The sequence below is a fragment of the Culex quinquefasciatus genome, chromosome 3 (assembly GCF_015732765.1).
Source record: "Culex quinquefasciatus strain JHB chromosome 3, VPISU_Cqui_1.0_pri_paternal, whole genome shotgun sequence".
NCBI lineage: Eukaryota > Metazoa > Arthropoda > Insecta > Diptera > Culicidae > Culex > Culex quinquefasciatus.
In genome coordinates, this window is record NC_051863.1 from 55,252,968 (window position 1) to 55,274,328 (window position 21,361).

At 29.5% G+C, this 21,361-nt stretch overlaps 1 protein-coding gene across 2 annotated transcripts in view; it reads right to left on the minus strand.

The window, feature by feature from the left end:
• The window catches only part of LOC6048628 (furin-like protease 2), a 614,884-nt gene that overhangs the window by 87,808 nt on the left and 505,715 nt on the right, over positions 1 to 21,361 (minus strand). For both annotated transcript variants that reach the window (XM_038260446.1, XM_038260447.1), the window contains exon 5: positions 10,239 to 10,373. In XM_038260446.1, coding sequence (XP_038116374.1) covers positions 10,239 to 10,373 — 135 coding nt within the window. The remainder of the gene's footprint in view (positions 1 to 10,238; positions 10,374 to 21,361) is intronic.

A 21,361-nucleotide genomic window follows, 5' to 3' on the forward strand; every position in this document is an offset into this window, starting at 1 on the left:
GAGGTAATCTGTGAAATCGTTGAAAGTCGTTAATTTTAGATTTCCAAGATCTATCAAATTCATAATCCGAATCGATCTCTTTGAGAAAATCCCTACATCCTAGCAAAGACAAATAATCCTTGCTCGAAAGCCCTGCAGATATTTACCAGCTACCTTCACATCCGTTAAATCTGCACCAAAACCCACGTCCCATATCACGCACATAGTGCCAGAACCTCCCCACCTCTTTTGCCGCAGGAAAAGTGTGAGCTCGCGTAAAAACGTTGTAAACACCTTTGATCTATGCCATCATCATCAACGACATCGTCGTCCTCGTCGTCGTCGTCGTCTTGGCAGTCACTTTCTTGTATTCTCGTCGCTGTCGCCGTGTTATCATCATTAATTTAATGAAAATCGATGTGTAAGATACAGCCAGCAGTGTTGCCAGGATTGGCTGGAACCTGCCGGGATTTTGGCGCGCAGCGCAATCTCCACGTGGAATATGGGGGTGTAAAAAAGATGCCTGTGTGTGCCACGTTCTGTGAAGATGAAACTTCGAGCGAGCAAGGCCGTTTAATCCCGATTCTTAATCAGTATTCAGCGTTTGTGGGGACGAAAGAGTGGAATGTTGTGCGGGAGTGGGAATGTGTATTTGAAGATTTCATACCAAAAGCTACAAATTTACACCATTGGCATAATGAGGAAAAGATCACAAATTTATAAATTCAATAAAACTCTTTGTAGTCAACGAATTTTGGCCGACTTTTATATGACATACTTTATGGATGAAGCCCAAAGTTCTATCTTTACAGCAATTCTCCACGAAAACAGCACGATTAAAAGAACGTGTGGGGGCTCCTTGGGCGATGCACCCTAATTTTTGTTTAGCCATTTGAGTGACTTACGCTTTGATTTGGTACTCCGAAAAATTTCAACTTTCATCGATTTTCTCAAGATCCTGTTTTTTCTATAAATCATATCTCCTTGCCATCCTTGTGATTAGCTGGATTTTTAAGGAAAGTAGTTTGTAGTTTGAAAATTTAGCTTAACGTTTGAAAATGTCTTTTTCAAACACCTTCAAAACAGCTTTAAGGTCTTGGGACCAAAAAGCCTATGTATGAAGTTATTATAATAGAATTCCTTGGAAAATTTAACATAACAAAAATTAACAAAATTCCAAGATAAGTTTTTTTTTTATATATTTTCAATCTTTCGGGCACATTGAAAAGGTCTTCAAAATACCTTTTCTATAATTTACGCGACGATGTCGATTTTGTCTGACCACTCATGTTACAAACCTTGGTCAAATTGATTTTAAGGCATAACTTTTGAAGTTCTTTTCTTACCGGTAAAAATCTTTTCTAGCTTAAATTGTTTCAAATTTCCAATGTTTACAAGTTTCCAAAAATTTCTTCAATATTCGATGGCTTCTCCAAAAGTATCCTGATTTTAATCAAGATTGAATGCGCCTAATTAATTCTTGTGAGAAAAATAACTTAATCCACCTATGTGGTTGATGCTTTCCTCACTTTTAACCAACAATGGGTAATATGAGTGGTTTGAACGCATATTTTTTTAGATCCAGAATAATAAGTACACAGATATAACTTAATTTAATTGAGATCCGGCTTCAAAAAAGTACATAAATATCACTTAAGTGGTCATAACTCGAGACAGGGTTGCCAGATTTTCAATGTTGTAAGCTTGTTTTAAAAGTCTCTCGATTACCTAACCAACAATGGGTCGGATGATGGATCCGGACATCGTTTACATGCGAATAAATGAGATCCGAATATATGTGGAAACACATTTTTATACATAACTTTTGATCTAGTTATCGAAACTTCAAACAATTCAATCAACAATATTTGTACCAGTCTTCAAAAATTTTCTTGCAGTTTTTGAATAAGTTAGTCTTTATTTCAGAAAAAATCAAATACTATTACCAAGTTTGTTAACGATAAAAACATCGAGGCTCGATAACGATAACGATTGTTCTATTCCATTGGTAATTCTATCGGTGATTATCTTTTCGTAGATATTGGACGAATACTCATTTTTAAATGCAATTTTAGATCAATTAATTCAACCATATAATGTTAAATTTTCATTGCATTCACTAAGAATATATTATTTTTCGAAAGTACTCAAATTTTCACAATTTGCAATATGAGTATCAAACGAAGCGAAATTCGGTATGTTTTTTTACATTTTTTAAGCTCTTTTTGGAAAATATATTTTTTCGCAAAATACCATATTTTTCGAAAAAAAATCAACTGTTTTTCAATTTGCAATTTGCGGTAATCAAACAACGCAAAATTGTATATGAAGCATTCACAATTGAAATGTATGTATAAAGCATGCAAAATTTCGCTTCGTTTGATACCCATATCGCATATTCAGAAAATATGAGTATTTTCGAAAAATACGGTAATTTGTGAAAATTTCCGTATTTAAAAAAAAAACTCAAAAAAAGAAAAGATATCCATGTGGCAAATTTTGTAACAGTTCCCAATTACCGAAAAAACGGTATTTGGTGAAAACATTGGAATATTGCCATATTGCAAATTTTGAAAATTTGAGTATTTTCGAATAAATACGGTAACAAGTGAAAATTTCAGTATTCTAAAAATTGAAAAGCCATACCAAATTTGGCTTTGTTTGATATCCTTATTGCAAATTATGAAATTTAGAGTATTTTCGGAATAATACGGTAATTTGTAAAAAAATAGTAATTTCAAAAAAACTCTAATATAGTGAAAAAGTATACCAAATATCGCTTCGTTTGATACTTATATTGAATATTTTTAATTTTTTAGTATTTCCGAAAAACTTCGGTATTTTGTGAAAGTTTGAGTATTTAAAAAAACTCTAATCAGTGAAAAAGCATACAACATTTCGCTTCGTTTGATACCCATATTGCAAATTATGAAAATTTGAGTATTTTCGAAAAAACAGTATTTTGTTAATAAGTTTACTTTGAAACTTACCAGATTTTCAAAAAAAAAAAAAATGTTAGTGAAACTGAAAGCAATGGAAATTTAACATGATAAAGTAGAATCAAATGATTTTAGAAAGATTTTAAAAATGAGTTATCTTCCGTTATCGGCGATAAATTTATCACCGATATAATAACCGAATAACGATAACGATAACGATAGATTAACGTTATCGTCAGACGATAATATTATCGACGATAATTCTATCAATTAACAACCTTGAATATTCCAATCAAAATATAACATGTTTAAACATGTGTAAACTGCACAAAAAAAACTTTTTTTGAAAAGATCAAAAATTTTTATATATTTTCATTATTTCCAATGGGAACATTGGTTTCAGAAATATTGATACTAACAAATAAAAGGCTGTTTTGATAAGACTTAGAAAACTTCAATTATTGTATTACTTTACTTCATTTTTTCGCTGTATTTCAGCAAATTGAGGTTCAATCTTGAATGTCCCTTCGGCAATTTTATTGGATTTTTTTCACAATTTCATAAGAAATATTATCATACCAAATCATATAAAAAATGGATTTTGGAAAATTGAATATTTGTTTAAAAAACATGTTAACAAAAAATCGACATTTTTTTTCATGTATCAAATATATTCTGTATCATCAATGCCTACAACTTTGCCAAAGACACCAAACCGATCAGAACATTCCGTCAAAAGATACAGATTTTCAAATATTCGAATATTGAATGAACAGCTGTCAAAATTTTATGGAGCCTTGCGCGGGCGTAAAAAAAGCAAAAAAAAAAAATGCAAGAAATCAGCCAATTGACAAAAAATCGCTCATTTGAAAACTTTCAAAATAAGTATTGATAAGTCTTTTAAAAATTTTATATTTATAATTTAAAAAATTGATTATATTTTATCGAAAAAAAATAAATAAAATTCCTTTAAATTTTTCTTACCGGTTTTGCAGAAAGGCGTCATCCATAAAGTATGTCACGCTCTAGGGGGGGAGGGGGGGTCTGAACAAGCGTGTTATAAGTATAGGAAAAGCGTGACTAAGGGGAGGAGGGGGGTAAATTTTAGCTGATTTTAGCGTGACGTACTTTATGGATGAAGCCAAAGGGGCGAGAAAAACTTTGCAAAAAGATTTTTTTTACAAAAATATGCATTTTTAATTTTTTCAAACACAAACAAAATCATTTCAACTCCACCGTAAATTTGTCCCATTTCAAATTATCTCAAGTGAACCTGTAGTAAACCTTCCCCGCCTCAACTCCACCCCCTTTCCACAAGTGTCATCCCGCGGAAAATGTGGTTGAGGAGCACATTTCCCAGGAGTAATTAAAAATTCTGCGCTCAAAAGAAGCGTTTCTGATTTCCGAGTAGGTAAGTGAAAGGGTGCGTGGAAAGGCGAGGGGATTAACGTTAATTTAGCACCTGCCGATTTAAATTGAGTGAGTGTGCGTGTGGTTTGAGCTTTGACGCTGCGGAGGAAAGCTCGTAAAAAAGTGCTTTCGCCGTCGCATGTGTGGCAGAGGATCTTCGCTGGAATTGAGTCAAGTTTAAATTGGGCACGCGATGTTGTTGCCAAAGTTGATGATGTGGCGGATGGTTGTTTTCGAGTCGTTTTCGTTTAATTACACTTTTTCGGCGTTGTTTTCACACACTTCAGTTAACGCTGGTGTCGTGTCATTCTGGGGAGTTTAATCGAGCGATTAAAGATGATGAAATCTAATTCTGATTTTTGACATAAGGTCATTTGAAGCTGATTTTTATTTTAATAAAAGTCAGTGACATTAAACATAACAGATAACAAAGATGTAACTCAATCACAAAGGAAATTGCATCGAGTTCAATTTCAAAAGTTGATTATAGTTTTCTTCAAAGAAGCAGCAAAAAAAAAGCGTTTTCCTTTGAAATAGCATTGTTTGTGACAACGATGGTGCATCGACGATGACGACCTCGCCGCCGGTTGCGGGTCATATTTCAATTATTTTCACCCTGAAGGGAAGTGCAGTTGCACCAGAAGCTGTAATCAACTTCCGAGCTCGTCTCGCGCTAAACTTGCTTGTAAACGAAATTCGATCAACACCCCGTCTGCGAACTTTGTGCTGCCTTGCCGATACTGTGAAGTGGGTTTGTTTTGAGTTTTTGTGCAAATTGTTTTACGTTATGTATTTTTAGTATTTTAACAGTAGCAGTACAAAAAAATTTGAATTAATTTTCAAAATTCTTAATTTTTTCAAGTTTATTTTCCTCAAAGACGCAATTCGAAAGACTCAACGCCAAAGACACCAGACGACATCGCCTCTTCCAAGAAGATGCGACGAAGAGATACCGTGTGATGGTGATGATGATTATGGCAGGCGACATCGAAGCGAAAATTTTATGATATTGGATACTATCCTGTCCAACGTCAACGCAACGATGATGATGGTGATGCTATCGGGCAAGTTTTTCCCGGAAAAAAAACTTCATCCCCAACCCTTCTGCGCAGTAACGAACGACATTAAGCAAGGGAGTGAGTTGCCCGGGTAATAAAATATTTTCTTTGATTTGCGACATCAAAACAGAGCGGCGCGTCACTAATGAGAAACGATAATGACGCGCGTCGCGACGCAACTTTGGGTGGTGCTGCCCACCCTTAAAAGGGTTGAACTTTATGAATGTGAGATATATTCAATATATTTGATTTTGCATATTTGTATTTTTGTATTTTTGTATTTTTGTATTTTTGTATTTTTGTATTTTTGTATTTTTGTATTTTTGTATTTTTGTATTTTTGTATTTTTGTATTTTTGTATTTTTGTATTTTTGTATTTTTGTATTTTTGTATTTTTGTATTTTTGTATTTTTGTATTTTTGTATTTTTGTATTTTTGTATTTTTGTATTTTTGTATTTTTGTATTTTTGTATTTTTGTATTTTTGTATTTTTGTATTTTTGTATTTTTGTATTTTTGTATTTTGTATTTTTGTATTTTTGTATTTTTGTATTTTTGTATTTTGTATTTTTGTATTTTTGTATTTTTGTATTTTTGTATTTTTGTATTTTTGTATTTTTGTATTTTGTATTTTTGTATTTTTGTATTTTTGTATTTTTGTATTTTGTATTTTGTATTTTTGTATTTTTGTATTTTGTATTTTTGTATTTTGTATTTTTGTATTTTTGTATTTTTGTATTTTGTATTTTTGTATTTTGTATTTTGTATTTTTGTATTTTGTATTTTTATTTTTGTATTTTTGTATTTTTGTATTTTGTATTTTTGTATTTTTGTATTTTTGTATTTTTGTATTTTTGTATTTTTGTATTTTTGTATTTTTGTATTTTTGTATTTTTGTATTTTTATATTTGTATTTTTGTATTTTGTATTTTTGTATTTTTGTATTTTGTATTTTGTATTTTTGTATTTTTGTTTTTGTATTTTTGTATTTTTGTATTTTGTATTTTTGTATTTTTGTATTTTTGTATTTTTGTATTTTTGTATTTTTGTATTTTTGTATTTTTGTATTTTTGTATTTTTGTATTTTTGTATTTTTGTATTTTGTATTTTTGTTTTTGTATTTTTGTATTTTTGTATTTTTGTATTTTGTATTTTTGTATTTTTGTATTTTTGTATTTTTGTATTTTTGTATTTTTGTATTTTTGTATTTTTGTATTTTTGTATTTTTGTATTTTTGTATTTTGTATTTTTGTATTTTTGTATTTTTGTATTTTGTATTTTTGTATTTTTGTATTTTTGTATTTTTGTATTTTTGTATTTTTGTATTTTTGTATTTTTGTATTTTTGTATTTTTGTATTTTTGTATTTTGTATTTTTGTATTTTTGTATTTTTGTATTTTTGTATTTTTGTATTTTTGTATTTTGTATTTTTGTATTTTTGTATTTTTGTATTTTTGTATTTTTGTATTTTTGTATTTTTGTATTTTTGTATTTTTGTATTTTTGTATTTTTGTATTTTTGTATTTTTGTATTTTTGTATTTTTGTATTTTGTATTTTGTATTTTTGTATTTTTGTATTTTTGTATTTTTGTATTTTTGTATTTTTGTATTTTTGTATTTTGTATTTTTGTATTTTTGTATTTTTGTATTTTTGTATTTTTGTATTTTTGTATTTTTGTATTTTGTATTTTTGTATTTTGTATTTTTGTATTTTTGTATTTTTGTATTTTTGTATTTTTGTATTTTGTATTTTTGTATTTTTGTATTTTGTATTTTTGTATTTTTGTATTTTTGTATTTTTGTATTTTTGTATTTTTGTATTTTTGTATTTTTGTATTTTTGTATTTTTGTATTTTTGTATTTTTGTATTTTGTATTTTTGTATTTTTGTATTTTTGTATTTTTGTATTTTGTATTTTTGTATTTTTGTATTTTTGTATTTTTGTATTTTTGTATTTTGTATTTTTGTATTTTTGTATTTTTGTATTTTTGTATTTTTGTATTTTTGTATTTTTGTATTTTGTATTTTTGTATTTTGTATTTTTGTATTTTGTATTTTTGTATTTTTGTATTTTGTATTTTTGTATTTTTGTATTTTTGTATTTTTGTATTTTTGTATTTTTGTATTTTTGTATTTTTGTATTTTTGTATTTTTGTATTTTTGTATTTTTGTATTTTTGTATTTTTGTATTTTTGTATTTTTGTATTTTTGTATTTTTGTATTTTTGTATTTTTGTGTATTTTTGTATTTTTGTATTTTTGTATTTTTGTATTTTTGTATTTTTGTATTTTTGTATTTTTGTATTTTTGTATTTTTGTATTTTTGTATTTTTGTATTTTGTATTTTGTATTTTTGTATTTTTGTATTTTGTATTTTTGTATTTTGTATTTTGTATTTTGTATTTTTGTATTTTTGTATTTTTGTATTTTTGTATTTTTGTATTTTTGTATTTTGTATTTTTGTATTTTTGTATTTTTGTATTTTGTATTTTTGTATTTTTGTATTTTTGTATTTTGTATTTTTGTATTTTTGTATTTTGTATTTTTGTATTTTTGTATTTTTGTATTTTTGTATTTTTGTATTTTGTATTTTTGTATTTTTGTATTTTTGTATTTTTGTATTTTTGTATTTTTGTATTTTTGTATTTTTGTATTTTGTATTTTTGTATTTTGTATTTTTGTATTTTTGTATTTTTGTTTTTGTATTTTGTATTTTTGTATTTTTGTATTTTTGTATTTTTGTATTTTTGTATTTTTGTATTTTGTATTTTTGTATTTTTGTATTTTTGTATTTTTGTATTTTTGTATTTTGTATTTTTGTATTTTTGTATTTTTGTATTTTTGTATTTTGTATTTTGTATTTTGTATTTTTGTATTTTTGTATTTTGTATTTTTGTATTTTTGTATTTTTGTATTTTTGTATTTTTGTATTTTTGTATTTTTGTATTTTTGTATTTTTGTATTTTTGTATTTTGTATTTTTGTATTTTTGTATTTTTGTATTTTTGTATTTTTGTATTTTGTATTTTGTATTTTTGTATTTTGTATTTTTGTATTTTTGTATTTTTGTATTTTTGTATTTTTGTATTTTTGTATTTTTGTATTTTTATTTTTGTATTTTTGTATTTTGTATTTTTGTATTTTTGTATTTTGTATTTTTGTATTTTTGTATTTTTGTATTTTTGTATTTTTGTATTTTTGTATTTTTGTATTTTGTATTTTGTATTTTGTATTTTTGTATTTTGTATTTTTGTATTTTGTATTTTTGTATTTTGTATTTTTGTATTTTTGTATTTTTGTATTTTTGTATTTTTGTATTTTTGTATTTTGTATTTTTGTATTTTTGTATTTTGTATTTTTGTATTTTGTATTTTTGTATTTTTGTATTTTTGTATTTTTGTATTTTTGTATTTTTGTATTTTTGTATTTTTGTATTTTTGTATTTTTGTATTTTTGTATTTTTGTATTTTTGTATTTTGTATTTTTGTATTTTTGTATTTTGTATTTTTGTATTTTTGTATTTTTGTATTTTTGTATTTTTGTATTTTTGTATTTTTGTATTTTGTATTTTTGTATTTTTGTATTTTTGTATTTTTGTATTTTTGTATTTTTGTATTTTTGTATTTTTGTATTTTTGTATTTTTGTATTTTTGTATTTTTGTATTTTTGTATTTTTGTATTTTTGTATTTTTGTATTTTTGTATTTTTGTATTTTTGTATTTTTGTATTTTTGTATTTTTGTATTTTTGTATTTTTGTATTTTTGTATTTTTGTATTTTTGTATTTTTGTATTTTTGTATTTTTGTATTTTTGTATTTTTGTATTTTTGTATTTTTGTATTTTTGTATTTCAACACCGCTGGCCATCGGCTTACCAGGTTTTCCACCCAGTGCGGCGTGGCGGGCCACCGTTGGCAAGCTGCCAACCATCACAGACTGAGTTGAGACTGAGTCCACGGCGAGAGTTTCCCGTTCAAAGGGGGGAGATCAATTTCCTTCGCCCATCAGCGGGATTTACTCGCCCGGAAGCTCCCAGTTATTGAGCTTTTTCACCTCAACCCCCCACTCCTACTTCCTAGCATGGTCTTCATGATGCCACTGCCACTTCGGAGGATGAAAATTTAATTATAGCACTCCGGAAAACTCCTCTCCGTCTCCGCAGGTTTGCCCTTTTGCAGGGACATTCCATGGACTGAAGATTGAAGCGCAGATCGGCAGTCTGGCCGTACAGATTAAAGCACAGTGTCGGTGCTTGCAGCACCGGAACAGGAAATTCACTCAACTTCCTTCGGGAAAAGGGTGACTGCCAGCGGGGAAAGTGCTTTTGAAGTTTTCGCTGAAGGCATCACACACACTAATCAAACTGACAGAACTCAATCAATTTAATCAATTCGTAGCTTTATTGGGTATTTCTCGTTGCAGAAATTATGGAAAAGTTTGAAAACAAGTTTTCTTATTATCTACATAAGTTTTATTAATTTTTGTTTTGAGGTAGCATGAATTGCAACGATAAAACATGTAATTTAATGCTTTTCCCTTTTGAAATGGAAATATAGATATTGAATTTCCTACAAGCATTTTTAGGAGCGATAACCAATTTTCCTCGAAAGTGTTGGTCAGTTTCACTCCAATGAAAAAAAAAAAATGATTCAATTCAAGAAACCTTTAAAATCCTGCTTTTTTTCAAGCACACACAGGTGAAATCAATACATTATTTTGAACTAGAAAATAGTCATAGGTTGGGTCGGGGTGAAAATTAAAACGGGTGGTATTATGTTTCAATTGCAAATTTAAAAAAAATAAACAGCTCCAGTTTTAATGAAACCAAAAACAAAACAAGTTTCGTCCACACTTACGTAGTTCTGCTGCAGGTCCGGGTGGTTCCGCTGGATGCCGTCGTCGAGGATGGACACGACGACGCCCTTGCCGGTGTAGCCCTTCTGCCAGGCGGGGCCCACGTTCATGTCGAGACCGTCCTTGGCGCCACCGTTCTGTGAAAAAATAAACAAAAAAAAAATGTTGAAAAACTCAATGTAGAATTCGGTTTTGGGGATGATACGCAAATTTGAAAGCAGAGATTTCGTTTTTCAATTTAATTTTCAGATTGTGATGCATGATTAAGGGCCGGTTAGTGCTGCTGCTGCTTAAAGCGCGTTGGTTAGGAATGCTGAAAGCGACTCCCTCTTTGGTGGAATTTTAATTTCTGAAATAAATCCCCTTCTCGAGGCGCAAATTATTATTCCCGGCAATTGTCATCGAAAAAAAAAAACGAAACCGGTTTATTGAAATTCCTGCAGCGATTACATCAACGCTCTCGAAAGAAGAAGACAAAGTACGCAATCCTCGTACGACCTAGTTTTATTTCGTTCAGAGCAACAACACACGTGCACGCACAGGGTTAAAAGTGGCATGCTAATTTTCATTTCGAACGGGCTGGGGTTGCGAAGGTTGCCTCCGGGAAAACAACACTCATGTTGAGTACAAATCTCGAGCAGAGATCGCGTTACATTTTCGTTTGCAGAAAGGAAAAACAAGGAACAGTTGGAAAATGAGGTTGAAAATTTGGACATAAATCCATAAAAGATAAATCAAACGAATCAAATGAATAAAATAAATCAAATGAATCAAATTGATCAAATGATTAAAATTGATCAAATGAATCAAATGAATAAATAAATCAAATGAATCAAATAAATCAAATGAATCCAATGAATCAAATGAATCAAATGAATCAAATGAATCAAATGAATCAAATGAATCAAATGAATCAAATGAATCAAATGAATCAAATGAATCAAATGAATCAAATGAATCAAATGAATCAAATGAATCAAATGAATCAAATGAATCAAATGAATCAAATGAATCAAATGAATCAAATGAATCAAATGAATCAAATGAATCAAATGAATCAAATGAATCAAATGAATCAAATGAATCAAATGAATCAAATGAATCAAATGAATCAAATGAATCAAATGAATCAAATGAATCAAATGAATCAAATGAATCAAATGAATCAAATGAATCAAATGAATCAAATGAATCAAATGAATCAAATGAATCAAATGAATCAAATGAATCAAATGAATCAAATGAATCAAATGAATCAAATGAATCAAATGAATCAAATGAATCAAATCAATCAAATGAATCAAATGAATCAAATGAATCAAATGAATCAAATGAATCAAATGAATCAAATGAATCAAATGAATCAAATGAATCAAATGAATCAAATGAATCAAATGAATCAAATGAATCAAATGAATCAAATGAATCAAATGAATCAAATGAATCAAATGAATCAAATGAATCAAATAAATCAAATGAATCAAATGAATCAAATGAATCAAATGAATCAAATGAATCAAATGAATCAAATGAATCAAATGAATCAAATGAATCAAATGAATCAAATGAATCAAATGAATCAAATGAATCAAATGAATCAAATGAATCAAATGAATCAAATGAATCAAATGAATCAAATGAATCAAATGAATCAAATGAATCAAATGAATCAAATGAATCAAATGAATCAAATGAATCAAATGAATCAAATGAATCAAATGAATCAAATGAATCAAATGAATCAAATGAATCAAATGAATCAAATGAATCAAATGAATCAAATGAATCAAATGAATCAAATGAATCAAATGAATCAAATGAATCAAATGAATCAAATGAATCAAATGAATCAAATGAATCAAATGAATCAAATGAATCAAATGAATCAAATGAATCAAATGAATCAAATGAATCAAATGAATCAAATGAATCAAATGAATCAAATGAATCAAATGAATCAAATGAATCAAATGAATCAAATGAATCAAATGAATCAAATGAATCAAATGAATCAAATGAATCAAATGAATCAAATGAATCAAATGAATCAAATGAATCAAATGAATCAAATGAATCAAATGAATCAAATGAATCAAATGAATCAAATAAATCAAATGAATCAAATGAATCAAATGAATCAAATGAATCAAATGAATCAAATGAATCAAATGAATCAAATGAATCAAATGAATCAAATGAATCAAATGAATCAAATGAATCAAATGAATCAAATGAATCAAATGAATCAAATGAATCAAATGAATCAAATGAATCAAATGAATCAAATGAATCAAATGAATCAAATGAATCAAATGAATCAAATGAATCAAATCAATCAAATGAATCAAATGAATCAAATCAATCAAATGAATCAAATGAATCAAATGAATCAAATGAATCAAATGAATCAAATGAATCAAATGAATCAAATGAATCAAATGAATCAAATGAATCAAATGAATCAAATGAATCAAATGAATCAAATGAATCAAATGAATCAAATGAATCAAATGAATCAAATGAATCAAATAAATCAAATGAATCAAATGAATCAAAAGAATCAAATGAATCAAATGAATCAAATGAATCAAATGAATCAAATGAATCAAATGAATCAAATGAATCAAATGAATCAAATGAATCAAATGAATCAAATGAATCAAATGAATCAAATGAATCAAATGAATCAAATGAATCAAATGAATCAAATGAATCAAATGAATCAAATGAATCAAATGAATCAAATGAATCAAATGAATCAAATGAATCAAATGAATCAAATGAATCAAATGAATCAAATGAATCAAATGAATCAAATGAATCAAATGAATCAAATGAATCAAATGAATCAAATGAATCAAATGAATCAAATGAATCAAATGAATCAAATGAATCAAATGAATCAAATGAATCAAATGAATCAAATGAATCAAATGAATCAAATGAATCAAATGAATCAAATGAATCAAATGAATCAAATGAATCAAATGAATCAAATGAATCAAATGAATCAAATGAATCAAATGAATCAAATGAATCAAATGAATCAAATGAATCAAATGAATCAAATGAATCAAATGAATCAAATGAATCAAATGAATCAAATGAATCAAATGAATCAAATGAATCAAATGAATCAAATGAATCAAATGAATCAAATGAATCAAATGAATCAAATGAATCAAATGAATCAAATGAATCAAATGAATCAAATGAATCAAATAAATCAAATGAATCAAATGAATCAAATGAATCAAATGAATCAAATGAATCAAATGAATCAAATGAATCAAATGAATCAAATGAATCAAATGAATCAAATGAATCAAATGAATCAAATAAATCAAATGAATCAAATGAATCAAATGAATCAAATGAATCAAATGAATCAAATGAATCAAATAAATCAAATGAATCAAATGAATCAAATGAATCAAATGAATCAAATGAATCAAATGAATCAAATGAATCAAATGAATCAAATGAATCAAATGAATCAAATGAATCAAATGAATCAAATGAATCAAATGAATCAAATGAATCAAATGAATCAAATGAATCAAATGAATCAAATGAATCAAATTAATCAAATGAATCGAATGAAACAAATGAAACAAATGAAGCAAATGGATTGTTCACGAAATTCGACTGTGTCACCAACGATAGGGAGGACAAACGTCGACAGATAGAATCATAATTTTGCTATGAATTTAGATTGTCCTGAGAAAGCGCTCAAGCAAAATCTGAAATGACATCCATGATTTGCCTTTCTTGCTCTTGCTGGGGATCGTCTTTTGAGTGGCTCTAAAATGAGCTCTGTTTTTTTAAACTTAATTCTGAATTTAATGTTCACTTTGATGATTATCAAATGGGTAATTCTCTACCAACTCACACGAAATCGGGAAAAGTTGCCCCGACCCCTCTTCGATTTGCGTGAAACTTTGTCCTAAGGGGTAACTTTTGTCCCTGATCACGAATCCGAGGTCCGTTTTTTGATATCTCGCGACGGAGGGGCGGTACGACCCCTTCCATTTTTGAACATGCGAAAAAAGAGTTGTTTTTCAATAATTTGCAGCCTAAAACGGTGATGAGATAGAAATTTGGTGTCAAAGGGACTTTTATGTAAAATTAGACGCCCGATTTGATGGCGTACTCAGAATTCCGAAAAAACGTATTTTTCATCGAAAAAAACACTAAAAAAGTTTTAAAAATTCTCCCATTTTCCGTTACTCGACTGTAAAAAATTTTGGAACATGTCATTTTATGGGAAATTTAATGTACTTTTCGAATCTACATTGTCTCAGAAGGGTCATTTTTTCATTTAGAACAAAATTTTTCATTTTAAAATTTCGTGAAACGCAAAAAGTAACTTTTTCAAAACTTTTTTTCGTAAAATCGCGATAACTTGTGATGTTTATGAGCAAACCCCTTATGTCTATATATCAAAATTTTTGTAATTGTCTGCTCTACAACTTTGTAGAACATTGTTACACTCTAAAAAATAACCCTGCAAAGTTAGAAAAAACACGAAATTTTAAAATGAAAAATTTTGTTCTAAATGAAAAAATGACCCTTCTGAGACAATGTAGATTCGAAAAGTACATTAAATTTCCCATAAAATGACATGTTCCAAAATTTTTTACAGTCGAGTAACGGAAAATGGGAGAATTTTTAAAACTTTTTTAGTGTTTTTTTCGATGAAAAATACGTTTTTTCGGAATTCTGAGTACGCCATCAAATCGGGCGTCTAATTTTACATAAAAGTCCCTTTGACACCAAATTTCTATCTCATCACCGTTTCAGGCTGCAAATTATTGAAAAACAACTCTTTTTTCGCATGTTCAAAAATGGAAGGGGTCGTACAGCCCCTCCGTCACGAGATATCAAAAAACGGACCTCGGATTCGTGATCAGGGACAAAAGTTACCCCTAAGGACAAAGTTTCACGCAAATCAAAGAGGGGTCGGGGCAACTGCTGTGTGAGTTGGCGGAGAATTACCCAAATAGTAAAACATTTCAATTTTCAATGGGTAATGCAATAGTGTCAATTAATTTTTAGATTGTGATAATTATTTAAAATTTCATAACAAATAACATTGCATAAGATAATTCGTAATAATAAAAAAAGGTTGGTCAAAGTTCTCTTTCTCAATTAATTTTCTTCCCCCCTCACTTGACCTCACCAATCCGTTGGTTGTCATCAGCAGTAAACGAATAAAATGGTGCAAGCGATGTCAAAAAGTCACAATCAGCGGGCTCTCCGCCATCTATCGTCGAGGGACCGCTCCCCGCCGCCGGTTATCTTCCGAGCACTCACTCATATGAGCTTTTCGCTGCCGCCAGTTGGTTGTGCTGGTCCTTGGAGGAAAATTTATTTATCTTGCTCGGCTGTCCCACACTCCGTGCAATAAAGCACGAGACAGCAAGTTTTGCAGGAGAGTTTGGGGTTGAAAATTGCAGAAAGCTGACAAAAAAATATTTGTTAAAGAGAGAGAGAAAAAAATAAAAATTATACTATTTTTATTTTTTTCTCTCTCAAAAGAAAAAAAGAAAAATAAGAAATGGAAAAAAAAGAAAAGGTGACTAGGTAACAAAGAGACAAGAAGACAAGGAGACAATGAGTCAGGGAGACAACGAGACAACGAGACAACGAGACAACGAGACAACGAAACAACGAGACAACGAGACAACGAGACAATGAGACAACAAGACAACGATACAAGGAGACAAGGAGACAAGAAGACAAGAAGACAAGAAGACAAGAAGACAAGAAGACAAGAAGACAAGAAGACAAGAAGACAAGAAGACAAGAAGACAAGAAGACAAGAAGACAAGAAGACAAGAAGACAAAAAGACAAGAAGACAAGAAGACAAGAAGACAAGAAGACAAGAAGACAAGAAGACAAGAAGACAAGAAGACAAGAAGACAAGAAGACAAGAAGACAAGAAGACAAGAAGACAAGAAGACAAGAAGACAAGAAGACAAGAAGACAAGAAGACAAGAAGACAAGAAGACAAGAAGACAAGAAGACAAGAAGACAAGAAGACAAGAAGACAAGAAGACAAGAAGACAAGAAGACAAGAAGACAAGAAGACAAGAAGACAAAAAGACAAGAAGACAAGAAGACAAGGAGACTTTAATAAATAAAAATTAACAAAGGTTCCACAACCTCTCCTAAAATCAACCCAAGGCAACAGAACAATGAAAAGGACAAAACTGGCGGTGGGTGGAGGAGCGAACTTTGACTTGACTTTGCTGGTCGCGTGGCTGCAAGTGGAAACCGCCCCCGCCTTCAAACACAAGCTCATAAAGGGTGGCCTCTAAAGGGAATATGAAGACGTGATGACAACAACGAGAGCTTTTTTCCTACTTATTTTGTGAGAAGGAGGGGTTAACAAAAGCTCCAAACAAGACGCGCTCGTAATTTTCTAAAGTTTATTTATATTTTATACAGAAACAATTCGCCTCTTCATTTCCATTTAGTTGAAAATCATGCACACGCTCTTCATGGATTCGTGGCTGCGCGGAAAAGAAGGAGGACTCTGAAGAGAAAACATTTTGAAGGAAGGACAGATTGTGAGGGGGAGGGAAACGACATGAATCAGGATTTCCCATATGAGTTATATTTTGGTTGGTTTAGAAAACCCGGGTCTTGAGACTTTGCATGAAAATTTTGAGGAATGCAAATTAACGAGCATTGTTTACAGCGTTCTTGCTCTAATCAATGCGATTATGAAGATTGCTGTTTTTGATGAGTTGTGTCCTTGTTTTTTTCATGTTTGAAAGAAGCAATTTATTTTCTATTTTTATGATTATTTCTATGAAGATCTTTTTAGCAAATAGACAGGCAGCTTCAACTCATTCCCTTGAAAAGGATTTAAATTAAATCGCAAGACCAGCCACACCACATTCAACGCAATTACCGTCTGCACATGAATCGGCAATTAGCGGCTAGAAGCTTCAGCAAGTTGAAACAAGCCGCAGATTACGCAATTCAACTCTTTACGTGAGGTTTTTCCCCACCCAGAGCTCCTTCTTTCTCAAATGCATCTTCAATTACCCTCTTGACAGACATTCCATTACCGTCGTCACGTTTGCCATCGCGTGCAGAACAGGACGGGGGAAGACAAGAAAATTGCCGGGCTGGAAAAAAGAGGTTTTTTTTTGCTTTCCTCCAGCCGTCAAAGCCCTGATGATGGTTTGATGGAGACCACAATCGACCAATAAGGCGATGAAAGAGGAGGGGATGGAAAATTCACCGCTTTCCACTCACTCTTTTCCCCTTTTTGCAGTGGCTGGCTAATTGAGCGTTTCTTGGTTGGGGGAATGCATGTTTTATAATTTTATGAAAACCACAAACTGACAGGAAAGGGATGGAATGATGCAAGTAAAATGTATCGAAAACGAGTGAATATAACGTCATTCAATTAATACAATAGAAACTATATTGACTAGGGTTATTTAGACATGACTACAATCATCAATCTTTTTTTTATATTTCTACCTGGCCAGAACCTTGACCCGCCCTAACATGGCTGCGGATTCTGTCTCTCAACAGAAGGTGAAAGGATAAAATCCCGGCTGGTCCCCGGTAATGCGAAATCATAATTTGATTTTTCTTAAACTATACCATAATATCGCTGCCAGCCTTTGCCATCATTGAAATAGTGAAAACACATTTTTCAGAAAGATTTCTCTGAGAACATGGCTATTTTTGCTATTAAATAAAATTAGATCGTCTAAACTTGAGACAAAATAAAAACGCTTGAAACTCAAATTCAATTCAAAGTGGTCAAATGCCCACCTTAAAATATATATTTAAAAAAAATATAAAATCGTTCTCCAAATTATACTTTCATTCTTGCAACTGTAAAACACATTTTAAAGCTTGCATATTTGCTTCAAGTTAAATGATCTTAACTAGTAACTAAGCCATTAATTGCTTTACGTACTTATTTTGACACTTGACATACAGAATTAGACAATTACAACAAATATATATGCTGGCTAGATCTCATTGTTCGACACGGTGCACTATCAATGCATCATTTTTTAAGTTAAACATAGACTACATTGAAAACTGAGTACCCTTATTGAATAACTATTACCCTTATTGAACAACTATTATTCCCTGGATTTCCCGAAAAAAATATTTTTTCGGGGTTTCTCGAAATTCAAGCAAAAGTAAACATTTGCCTAACTATTTTCCCAAATGTTTGGGAAATTAACAAAATTATAAATAAATAAGACAACCTAATTTGAATTTATTCATTTCAATCTACTGTTTATATTGAACAAATCAGCTCGCCCTTTAATTTCATGTCATGGTTTGTTAAAGAAAATAGTTATGTCATAACTCGGAACAAAATTTACATACAACAATAATTACTATAAGATGAGATGAAAATAAACAATTTTATTTTTGGTATTTTTTTTAACGAAGCTTGTTCTTATCGTTTGAAAGCAAGACATTCCTTCTGGCCAAGACCAAAATTGAGATGTTTTTTACGTTTTCATTTACCATGACCAAATTGGATAAAAATTGAGTTGATATCATACACTTTAACTTTGAAAGGGGTAGTGTAAAAAGAAGAAGAAGAAGAAAAAGAAAAACAGTTTGAAGCAGTAGCTACCAAGGGCGTAAGAGGGCTAAATAAAAAAGAAAACATGTGTATTAGTTTAAACCACTTTTTGCACTATGAAAACTCTTTTAAGCTAAACAATGGTGCTACATGAAGCAAAAACCATACCATTAATGCAGCCACAAAAAAATCAAAACAACTTCGTATGTTGTTTGCCCAAAGCATGCAAACAAATTTCCAAATATTTGAAAATTTTGAGTAGTGATTTCATGAAATAGAGCTTCAAATAAAGAAGCAAGAAAAAAGTAATTTGCCATGAAAAACAGAATTTCTGCATGATTATTTTTCATGTCAACTTAATCTGTCAATGTTATTCTTAAACACATTATCTAGCTCACTGACAAAAAGTTAAGAAAGCGAAAATTAAACTCAATCGGAATCGGTTCGATTTTTATTTTCGTAATTTTTTGCTGATGCAACTTTGAATTTAATGAACATTTCTGCTCCCTTCTAAAAACATAATTTAGAAGTTTTAGAATCAAAAGTAATCTTTACAAACACTAACAATTTTAAATGTTAGGCTGAATTTTTATTTCATTTTTAAAATATAGCAGACAATGGCACAAAAAAAAACATTTGTGAACAACATTGAACATCGAAACAAAAGTTTCAAAGCTATCGCGAGTTTGAAAATAAAGGCTCAACATCAATAAATGAAAAACATTGGAAATTTTCTCAGCCGATTTTTTTTAATTGCAAAAAGCTGAACATGTTTAAAAATGCTTTAACATGAAAATGGTGTAAGTCATGAAATTTGACTTTTGAAGTACAGTTCAGACTTGATTATCCGAAGCCTCGATTATCCGAAGTTTCGATTATCCGAAGGTTTGTGTGTAACTTTGAATAATCGAATCAATTTTTTTTGTGGTTTTTGATTTTCTTATTTTAAACATAAAATTCGAGTTCTGTGACACCATTTTAGTCAAATTTCAGTTGTTGATTGCCTATTAAAAAATAGAACGCATTTTTCTATTTTTAATCACCGCCATTTTGGCCGCCATCTAAGGTTTGAAAACTCAAAATCATTTTAGCGTAGTCAAATTTTTCCAGGCCCTTCGGATAATCGAGTCTGGAGTGTAACTGTAATGAATTCTGAATTTTCATTAACCCTCTACAACCCAACTCTGCCTTTAGACGGGCTTCGATTTAAAAAATTGCAAAAAACCATTTTTCAACCAATTTTGGATCTTTAAAATGCATTGGAAAGAAGAACTCTTAAAATTTTAGAAAATTTATGTGTTGGAAGTTTTACTTGTTTTAAGTGACATTGCCAATGTTTTAAAAAATGTAATTTTTTTAGGGGTCAACTTTGGCTGTGTTTTTAACGAATATTTCCTATATTTCAAATAAAAGAAGTATGCAGTAATTTTTCTAGTGTCCCAGACTATGCCTCTACGTATTGTTTAAACAATTCAAATGATAATGGTGCCATCTTAAAGCAAAAAATGTGAAAAAACAAGCAGAAAATTGAAAAAGTGACAGCAAAAACATGAAAAAATTAGATAGACAAATTGTAATGATAGGAGGTGGTAGAATAGGCCAAATACTACCAAAAACAAACATAAACTAAACAAGATAAATAAATATCAAAAAACTAAAAACAAAACAAGAAAAACATAAAACAAGACAGGTAAAGTTTTTAATAAAACAAAAGTTGCTCAAAATGACCTCCTGAACACGGGAAAAATAAAAAATTTCGAAAAAAAATAAGGGCGGTAGAGGGTTGAAATCACTTGGTTTTTAATTTTGATCAGATTTTAAATATTTCATTTTTTTAACATTGAAAATCTGACCAACGGCTTCCAAGTTATCTTCGATAGAAAAATGAGGGTCAATTGGGGAGAATGTGTAAACACTCGTTGTTGTTTTCATTCTTTGCATGGCCTTATCTCGGCAACCAAAGCTTTGGTCGGATCAACAATGTTTCAAAAACAAATGGTTGATAAGTTTCGCAGATTTTCGAAATTACATTTTCAAAGTTTCAAAGATTGATAAAGTATTAAAAAGTATTTTAAAAATTATAAAAGACAATTTAATTGTTATAATTTAACATAAAATGGCTGTATCTCAAAACCGGTGCACTTAATCAATTTTCAATTCAAATTTCAATTCAATTTTACATTTTAAAATTATTTAATTGAATTTTTTTTGCGTGCATTTTTGCTAGAGGAAATTTACCCATTCTCAGACAATTTATACTACAATTTGACAATGTAAATGTAATGAACAGCTCAAATGAGTGTGAACAGGCAATTCTCTATTGATGTATCTTAAAATGTGGTTTGAATAGCGGCAAACTGCAAAAGTTACAACAATATGTCTAGAAACTTAGTGTAATGGAAATGGGTATATTATTACTCCTACTTAAAAAAAAAAACACTATTTTTCAAAGTATCATAGCTTGGCTCAAAACAAAACATTCAAAAGTTGGCACTTTTTGTCTACTTAAACATTAAAAAAATGAAAAATAAATCGAAGTGAAT